The sequence below is a fragment of the Camelus dromedarius genome, chromosome 10, assembly GCF_036321535.1.
Source record: "Camelus dromedarius isolate mCamDro1 chromosome 10, mCamDro1.pat, whole genome shotgun sequence".
NCBI lineage: Eukaryota > Metazoa > Chordata > Mammalia > Artiodactyla > Camelidae > Camelus > Camelus dromedarius.
This window is the reverse complement of record NC_087445.1, coordinates 5692152-5702056: the sequence shown is the minus strand read 5'-3', so window position 1 is coordinate 5702056 and position 9905 is coordinate 5692152. Positions and strand designations below refer to the sequence as shown.

General features: G+C 46.5%; 1 protein-coding gene across 6 annotated transcripts in view; it reads left to right on the top strand.

Annotated features, from left to right (window-relative positions):
- Nucleotides 1-232: 232 nt before the first annotated feature.
- Nucleotides 233-9905, top strand: part of NTRK2 (neurotrophic receptor tyrosine kinase 2) — a 327821-nt gene continuing 318148 nt past the window's right edge. Inside the window, exons 1-4 of one of the 6 annotated variants that reach the window (XM_064490118.1) lie at nucleotides 233-515; nucleotides 1078-1166; nucleotides 1411-1622; nucleotides 2093-2666. In XM_064490118.1, the coding sequence (XP_064346188.1) occupies nucleotides 2455-2666 (212 nt within the window). In that variant the 5' untranslated portion in view covers nucleotides 233-515; nucleotides 1078-1166; nucleotides 1411-1622; nucleotides 2093-2454. Of the gene's footprint in view, nucleotides 516-1043; nucleotides 1167-1208; nucleotides 1623-1677; nucleotides 1699-2092; nucleotides 2667-9905 lie in introns of those variants that run through there. The other 5 variants (XM_064490117.1, XM_031447271.2, XM_031447272.2 and 2 more) reach the window with 5 other exon arrangements.

Below are 9905 nucleotides of genomic sequence, written 5' to 3'. Positions count from 1 at the left end.
CTGCCCGCCTTTTCCCAGGCGAAAGCTAGGACTGGCGAGCCGCGCACCGGTCGGGCAGGGGCGCGCACGCGTCAGACGCAGCTGGTTGCGCATCTGGAGCCAGAGCGCGCCCCCAGCGCAGTGCCCGCCACGGCCGCGGGTTGGTGCTCCCAAGCGTGCCGGGCGCTCTCTCCCCGCGCGGGGGCACCAGAGCCCTCAGAAGTGTCAGGCACTGCGGTGCATTTTCCCAGTTCCCTTTTAAATGACTGCGGAAAAACAGACTCTCCGAGCCGCAAATGGGAAGACGGATTCTCAGACAGGGCTTGCGAATGCCCCGCAGCCATCATTTAACTACGCCCGCAGAGCAGTTACGGTTTGTCACCCGACCCTCCCGGATCGCCTCGTTTGTCCCTAGTGAGACCCCGAGGCTCTGCCCGCGCCGGGCTTCTCAGTAGCTGGATGCATGTCGTGCTCCGGGCAGCGCGGGCGCAGGGCACGCGTTCGCGCACACCCGCGCACACACGAAAACGTGCAAGGTACGGCAGGGGAGCAAGGGCTCTGGGTGCCCCGCGTGGGGGGGTGGGCATCGCGGGGAGTGAAGCTACGAACTGGGAATGGCTACATCCTGCCAGGTTGAAGGATGAGAGAAAACGATACGGCGCCACACATGGGACAGGCCAGGGTTGCTGCCGCGCATTTAGGGAACCCAATACGCGTCAGGCGCGCTCCCTTCCCCTCACATGTCTCTATTTCCCGGGCATGTGATGCCCGAAAACGGCAGGAAAAAGACCCACCTAGAGAGCTAGAGTTGCGTTTGGAGATTCCCCTCCCTCTGCAAAAGTACCGACAGGAAGACCCTTCAAAATCACCGATCCCCAAATAGATGACCCGGAATGGGGGCGGCTATCCTTGGTTTCCAATGCTGGACACGTTTTGGGGTTAACGATATTTATTTATTTTTCAGATAGCTCGTCCTCCCTTTTAGACAGGATGGGGAAGGAGAATGCAGCAGGGAGGGAGAAGGGAGGGAGGATTCCTATAATAAGAATCAGCGCATTTTTCAGAGCTGAACCGAGCCCGGTTTCCATTTCAAAAAAGGAGACGGCCTCTACTGCGATTTTAGAAGAGACCGCGGTGTGAATTAGGGACTGGGAGGCGTCGGAGCGGAGGACCGGTCCATCTCAGAGGTACCTGGATCTAAATGCACGCACACACACGCACACACAGGCGCGCGCGTCTCCACGGCCAGGCTGTGTGCGGGTGTGCGCGTGTGTGAACTCCCACATGCTGCTGCTGTCTGCTCCTGGCCAGTGGCACCGATGCCTCCCTCCTCCCTGCTCGCCCCCAGATTCCCCTCCCTTCCCTGTTGCTTTTGTCTGGAGGGTGTTATGGGTTTGTGTGTGTATGAGCGTGTGTGTTTTTGGATTTCAGACTAATTTTCTGGAGTTTCTGCCCCTGCTCTGCGTCAGCCCTCACGTCACTTCGCCAGCAGTAGCAGAGGCGGCGGCGGCGGCGACTCCCGGAATTGGGTTGGAGCAGGAGCCTTGGTCGCTCCTTCGCTCGCGCTCTCGGAGCTCCGTGCCCAGCGGCAGGAGGAGCCTGGACCCAGGCGCCGCCGGCGGGCGGTAGGCGCCGGAGCCCGGGTGAGCAGCGCGGACAGTGCCCTCCGTCGTCTCGGCCCTCGCTGTCCACCTTGGGGCGGCCGCGGCGGCTCCCCAGGTGGGACACGCCGCGCCACCTGCCCGCGACTCCTGAGGCCAGGGGCCGCGGAGGATTCTGCAGCATCATTCGAGGGCCCCGACGCGGACCCATCGCCCTCGGCAGTCTCCGTGTCCCCCTTTAAAAGGCCCTACACCTGGCCTGTGCCATGGAATCCTGACTCGGGGACCCCTGCCCTGTTTCCCCTCCCTCAACCTCAGGCTCGGAAAGAGGGCGGGCACACTGATGCCATCGAAGGGCAAGTTTATTTCTAGGGCCGGAGCTCGGCACTCATCCGTCCACAGTCTCCGGGCCGGGCGCGGGGTGGGGTTGACGCGAGCGCGGAGGGAGAATGCCCCAATTCGTGGCGTATGGGGTCCTGAGCTCAGTCTTCTGCGTGTCTGTTTGTCCTCAGCCCCGAGGTGCGTCCCGGATCCCAGCGCGCGTCTAGCAAGGAGCCTGCTCCACAGAGCGTCCCGGGAGCGCCGCCGGCCGGTGCTGGGCTCGCCGGGCCATGCAGCGGTGGCCTCCGCGGAGCTCCCAGCGGCGGTAGCGCCCCCTGTGAAGAGGCCCGAGATGCCCCTGCCACTGTGAATCTTGCGGCCCGCCAGGACACGCTCAGCCCCGGACGCGCTCGGCTCTGCGCGCCTGCGACGAGCACCGAGCGGAGAGAGCGGCGAGCGCGGCCAAGGCTGCCCAGCACCGGCAGGAGAGGCCGGCCTGTGCGGCGCAGGGACACGTACTCAGTCTGACTCTGGCTGGCACTGGTGGCTAGGAATGTCGTCCTGGACGAGGTGGCATGGGCCAGCCATGGCGCGGTTCTGGGGCTTCTGCTGGCTGATCATAGGCTTCTGGAGGGCCGCTCTCGCCTGTCCCACATCCTGCAAATGCAGCGCCTCTCGGATCTGGTGTAGCGACCCTTCTCCTGGCATCGTGACATTTCCGAGGTTGGAGCCTACCAGTGCGGACCCTGAGAACATCACTGAAATGTGAGTTCTTCCTCCCTCCTTCCCTCGTCGCCCCTAGGGCCTGGGCTGGTCCGGCAGGTCCGTCTTGGGCATGAATGTTGTTTCAAGTCTGGGGAGAAGTCAGAGGTGAGAAATACAGGACTGGGCGATCTGTCAGTTACCTATTTCACTGCCTTAGGGCTGCTAACATGAGAAGTGTGACAGTTTAAAATGTTTTAAATATTATATATCTATTGTATTATATTCCTATACACCTTATATATCAAAGTCCTGCTGGGTGTGCTTTAGGCTTTCCATATACAATAACTTAGTCTTGGATATTTTTGTTTCATAAAGTGCTATGTGCATGCTGTGTTAGGAGAAGTTCCAGTAATATTTACTAGAAAGGAGGGTAAAATAATTAACTTACAAAAAATCTGTAGAAGGAAGTTTGAGTCTCTCCCTTACCGTCTTTCTCCAAGATTTGGAATTCACCAGTTTTCCTTTTCATTTTATATATCAGGTTTTGCTTAGGAGATTGCATCCAGAGATGGCCTTGAAAATGATCTGTAAGAGGAGAAGTTCTGAGTGTTGAAATGCACTCGCTCAAAAGAGAAAATGTGATCGTTGGAAGCCTAAAAGCCTGGTCTGATCTAATTTGGACTTGACTTCCCAGAGATAAAATGTTGAGACCATTTGGATTATAAATCTTAATTGCCCATTGAATAATTCCCCAGGACGAGGATGAATGATAAAGCAGTATGTAGTACTCTGGCTGAATGCTGCCTTTAGCCTGGGACCCCGAGGTCCCGGGAAATGTTTGTGCTTGTCCTGGTCCAGTGGAGAAGCAGAACTGTGTGTTTCTGTCCTCCTCTTCTGATGCCTTGTGACAAACTCATCACCAAGTAGGAATTCACCAGTCCTTTCTCCAGCATTCCCCTGTCATCTCTCCTAGAGGTGTTGTTTTTTCCCCCTCTTTGCCATTTTATACGTTTCATTAACATGAGATTTTATCCATCCATATAGAGGATTGTAAGGCACAGTTTCTCTGGGTTGGCTTTCTTGATGGTGTTTGACAGCAGGATAGGCAGCCTGAAAGTAGAGCTTGGGCTGTGGCCTTCCGGTTGGCGACTGCGCATGCATTTCCCCCCACCCCCCATGGAAAACGCACACCCTGGTTGTGCCAACATAGTTGACCAAGATAACCTGTTTTTTAATGTAAGTAAGAGACCTTCCTTGGCTCTGTTGTTTGTTCTGCTGGTGATTCTCATGTGAGGAGTCTCAGGCAGAAGGAAATGACAACAGAACAGAGGGGAAACATGCCGGCCCAGCAGTGCTAAGATGTGCTGGGAGCAGCCAACTGTCAGGCTGGATCCAGGATGCTCAGATCTCCACTGTTTGGGCAAGGAGAGCAGCAGGCAGGGCTGGAGGGGAAGGGTGAGTAGGGCCCTGACCGCTGGCCCTGGCTTGGGCTGGTCCAGGCTTGCCAGGCTGGTCAGACTGTCTGTGGCCTTTTGTCAGGATCTGTGCCTTTTTCATGAGATGGAGTAAGCCATATGGAATTCAGAGCCCTTCAGACTATTTTGAGACCATGGGGAGTGCCCGTATACAGTTAGATATTGGGTTTTTTGGTAGTTATTTTAAAATTTTGTATTATGTGATAGATGCATAGTGAAGGAGGAAACATAGGACTAATGATTTTTTTCACTTTACTATTCTTTAAGGCCATAATTTGAGGAAAAAAATAGAACTCTTTAAATAAAAAAAATACTATTTTACACCTTAGTGGTCTTACCTGCCTAATACATGTGAAATTAATAGATTTGAGTAGAGCTTTCTTATATCAGGTCTCACAATTGTTGTTGGTTCTTTTTTCTCTGATGGCAAGTTCCTATTTTCAGGCTTAAGTTTTTTTTTTTTTTTTTAATATTTACCAAAGCATTTATCACAGTTACTCACTCAGTAATGGCTAAGAGTAACTCCTAATTTCTACTCATTTTCTTCCTTTTGATTTGAAAATTCATTTGAGATTGGGAGAATGGAGAGGTGTGTAGGCTAAGTGTTTAGGATGGGGAATCAGGTTAGCAATGTGAGTCAGGCTGATAGAGGTGAGCTCTGAGCAAAAGGACTTTTCTCTGCTCATTCCCTCAACTATATTTGAGCCCAGTTGGTATGTGCTCCAGTGTCTTTATCTGTAAAATGTATTGAAATCCTTGTTTGGAAAGCACTTCATATAATTATTTTGAATTCTGCTGCTTTGATATCAAAATGACATCAGTGGATGGGCCTGTTTCATTCTCATCCTTATATGACACCATCTGTCCTCTCTTTCTTACATATTAATATTTGCTTGAACAGCTTTTAAATTCTTGGCCAGTGGATACCAGCTACAGTTGGAACCAAATTACACTTTTTTTTTTTTTACTTTGTGATTAGACCCAAAGCTATTCCTAAAATAACCTGTTTTAAAGTTCTAGTTTAATGGTATTTAGCTGAAATTACATATTTCTATTTTTTTAAAATAGGACTAGTGTAACTAAATAAACTGTGATTAGAACTTGCTGAAGCAACAGTTTACTGTATCATTTAAAAATAGAAAATCTTTTAGTATTGCTATATTGGGGGAAAAATACAACCACTGTGCCTTCTAGGGTTCAGAGAGAGCCCATATAGAACAATTTAAAAATAAATACATAGACTAATTAAGAGAGAGGATTTTATTTTTTTATTTTACGTGCATATTTTAAGCCAAACTGACATTTCATTTTCAGAGTCATTGTTTGAACCTGTTTTATTAAAAATCTTCCCATCACAGTATGTCTCATACTCTTTACTCACTCATGTGACCTATGTCTAGATCTATATCTCTCTGTCTGTAGATACACATCACACCTGCCCACAATCAAAATGCTGATCTGTCATTTGGAGATGGCTATACCAAAGCAGTGCTAAGTTAAATTTAAAAACAATACTGTTGTCACATATAAATGGGATTTAAGAGTGAAGTCTGTTGTTGGATTTACGTAACCCGCCCTTTATGTCTCAGATGTAGCAAGTGACAGAATGCTTTGCAAAGGACAAAAGTTCTGTCTCACTCAAGTGGCAGAAGGTATGGTTAAAATACAAAATAGGTCATGGAGTTTTTAAAATTGTGATCAGAAACACACGACATAAACTCTACCGTGTTAACCATTTTTATGTGTACTGTTCGATATTGTTATGTATAGTCACACGGTGGTGAAAAGGCATGCATATTTTATGAAGACCAATAATGACTTTTCCCCCTAAATTTCTTGGGTGACATTTGATGATTTTGAACTAATATTTGGAGACCAATGTAATATTTTTCCTCTTAGTACAACATAAATAGAATTTGTAGCTTCTGCTGCCAGAACCTCTGTGTGCAATTTATTATTGGCTTGGTTAAGCGGCTGTAATGTTTTGTCATTAATACATTGATTCTGGCTCTCTCACCTTAGTGAGTTTTCCTCCTGAAATTAATTGTACTAAGAAAAATTCTGACATTTATAAGTATTCAGTGAAAGGCATCAGTTTTTATTACTCTGGTATTTACTTCTCAGCCCCTCCATTGGGGCTTCTAGAACTTTGAATTGTGCTTTCCGTGCATTTAAGAACTGCAGAGTAAGTTTTGAGTGTGATTGCGTAAGTCACACTGTACTTGTTAATAAATAAGGCAGTCTAATTTACCTCATTCATTATTTAATACAACTGGCAAGCTGCTGTTGAAAACATGCTGTCTTCCTAGTGAAGGTATTTGCAGAACTCAGCTCAGCACAACCATTTGAAATCTTCTTAGTTTCATACCTTATATCTCCACATCATGGAGGTTTTTGTTACACTGGGTAAAACAATTGAAAAGCTCCATGACCTCCTGACCCTACTTTCTTCCACCTCCCACTCTCCATCACCTCTCATTGACTATACAGGAAAATGTGTTTGATTTTTTTCTTCTCCGAAAAGTGATATTTCCTTATGGGAATTCAGAGCACTAGAGTTAAAGAGAAAAGCCTGGGTTATATGTTATTACAGGCAAGTAATGGGAAGTCGAGATGATGTGGTCACAGCTCCCCAGCGCAGAGTTTAGTTCTGTTTAAGATCTTTCACTGTTCCTATCCCATAAACTTCTGTTTGTGTTGTTTCAATATTCCCTTGTAAAGGTATATTCTAAGCTGAAAAACTGGCCGAACAGCTGAGAGTTGAGGTCTGTTTCTCCCCAGGAATATTCTGTATGATCTCTCTGACAGTCTGTAGGTTGTAGGGGTATAAAGCCATGAGTTTTTGTTTAGCTGGGGAAAGGGAATTGAATTTCTTTTCTTTTTCTGCTTTTGTCCTTCCTTCTTTCCTTCCTCCCTCCCTCCCTTCCTTTTTTTTTTTTTTGGCTTTGCCTCCAGTTTTAACTCATTGTTCATCTTGCCTGTTAGGAGAAGAAACATTATCAAGCCATCATTGAATATCAAACACAGACATCCTCCCTCTGACTAACTTTACAACTTCTCTAGAGAGCTTCTTGTAGGTTTAAAAACTGTAGAGTAGATTGTGGCGTTGAACCTGCTGCTCCTTGGAGCACTGTCAATTTTTGGTTCTTCTTGGTGGTTACAAATCAATTGGATGATTTGAGGGAGAGGTTATGTAGACAGGGCAATTTGTTTTTTCTTGTTTGATGTGTGTGAGAGAAAGAAAGAGATAGAAAAAAACTGAACCTTGGGTTATTACTAGTTGACTGATTATTTTCATAATCTATTTTGTCTAAGTTTTAAAACCACAAATCCCACCCCCCAGGTGGCAGAGATGTGAGCCCTGCAGTGGCCTGATAATTTTAGCTCCATATTTGATTTCTAATCAATCTCTATTAAAAAAGGCAAGGATCTCACATAATCAGGATGCCTTCTCACCACTCACTTTACTCTCTGGGCTGTCCAGAGGACTGGGAAGTCATAAATATTGATCTGGGAGATGAAAGAGTGAATGCTTGTGATTGTTTTAAACCTGGGAAGAAAAGTAATGCATAGGCACTAAGTTTACATATTTCACAAAACTCCGTATATTTTAGAAAGCTGGAGTCAGGAGTTAACTGATCTTGAAACAGTCCCCTAATGTCTCTAGGCCTGAACTTGCCATATAAACTGAGGGCTTTGGATTCCATGCTCTGGCTCTGAACCTCCAGAGAGCTTCAGTTGTGGAGAAAGTGCAGTTTCTCCATCAGCTCTGAAGTAAAGCGTGGTGCTGGGTGCTCAGAGCCCGGCAGCGCGAGAATATGAGGACCTTTGGTGTCATTGTGTCCTGAATGCATGTTTTCAGTGTCTGTTCTGAAATCTCCAAACCGGTTGTCTATGTCTTTTAAAATGTAAGCAGTGAGTAAGACTGATGGTGTGTTAGTGCTGGGCTGATGAGTCCAAGGTCACAGGGAGGGTCACTTAAAATCAGGACCACAGGAGAAAGGGCCTTAGAAATGCTCTATTCCAACCCCCTCTGCATGAACGGGTGGTGGTGAAGAGAGTTGCTTTTAAGGCCATGATGCATTTAAGACGTCGTGGAACTAGATGCTTTCTCTTAGCATCCAAAGAAAGTGCCAAGACCTTCACTTTATTTAGGATGCTTCCTCTCTGTTCTGTGTCCTTGCACTGAACCTGACTCCAGTCCACCATTTTAGAAGCATCAGAGATGTGAAGACAAGCTTAGTCTGGCTAAGACTTTGAAAACCTATCTTTACTGGAGACAAAGCAGTTAAAAAGTCTGTGAGCTACTGACCTGCAAACAATGACCTTACCTTTCCATGGGAAGAAATACATTTTTTTGGTGTAATTTACTGTGAGTGGGTTTGCTGGCTTGTTTTAATTTAAAGTCTTTCTTTTCTCTAAGTCAATGCATGCACAAGAGTCAGGCTGCTGAGAAAAGCCTTCATGAGTTGGCAGCAATGAGGGACACTGACCTTGCACCTGCTGGTCCATCTTGGCAGGCTGGGATTAGAGGGAGGGCAGAGCAGAATGAAGGTGGCTGTCTGGGGGTCTTTGCCACAGTCAGGGGTGATTATGTAAGGGGGGAACTCTCAGCCCTTTATACAAAGTCTGTCTCAGCTCCCATGAAAGACCTGTGGCCAGAGTACAATTCTTTCCAGCCTCCTCTTTTCCCCCTGGCTTCTCATTGCCCCCAGGATTGATGGCTGAGCCAGTGAACAGGCTTAAGCGTTGTTGACTCACATTCAGAATTCATTCTGCTACCATTTTGTATGTTGCCCATGGCCTGCACTAAGGCTTTTCCAGGAGGGGCACACTTCTGAGACATACCTCTGATTTTAGACAGGGCTTCTCCCCAAGGGACGTGGAAAGCACTTTACAGACATCTGCTTATTTAGGTTTAAAACCTTGCTCTGAAGTAGTTGAGAAGGTCCTGACAGCCTCGGAGGGACTGTCAGGTTGATTGGCTTTCCCAGGGCTCTCTGGCCAAGCAGAATGTAATTCAGAATAGAACCCTATCCAATGTTTTGCTTAGGGCTCTGTCCACTTAGTCCCACCTACCCACATTTGGCCCTGTCACTGCAGGCAATTTTAGAAGTGTCTAAATGCAAATAAGTGTTCACAAGCCAAACAGTGGAAAGGAGGTGGACTGAGGCTTCATCTCATGTCTTTCCCCTTCCAGTGTTACCTCCTCCTTTGTAATCTGTTGTACTGTTAAGAGATAAATGATTTGTGTGCCCTCGGGAATATAGCATCTTCTGGTGTAGAATAGAAATGTTAACAATCACACACCATTTAGAGTCCCCTTTTTATTGCAGATAATGACCTATTGCTATTTAGTACCACACCCTTTCCTGTAATCTTCATATCCCAATAGTTTCATGGATAGACACACCTTAGAGTTCTATGTGTGTGTGTACAGTGTGTCTGTGAATATATAAAATCTACTAGGTGTGGTACCTTTAGACTTACTTATCTTGAATTGTAAAATTTTTCTTACAATTTAGGATTTACTTCCTTAAACAATCCAGGCTTTTTTAAAGTTGAGATATAATTGACATACACCATTATATTAGTTTCAGGCATACAACATAATGAGTCAATATTTGTATGTATTGCAAAATGATCACCATACTAGGTCTAGTTAACATCCATCACACATAGTTGGCACATTTTTTTTCTTGTGATGAGAATTTTGAAGATTTACTTTCTTAGCAACTTTCAGATATATATACAGTGTCCTTGACTGTAGTCACCATGCTGTACACCCTCCACCAGACTTTTAATTTTGGTTTAATCCTTCTGG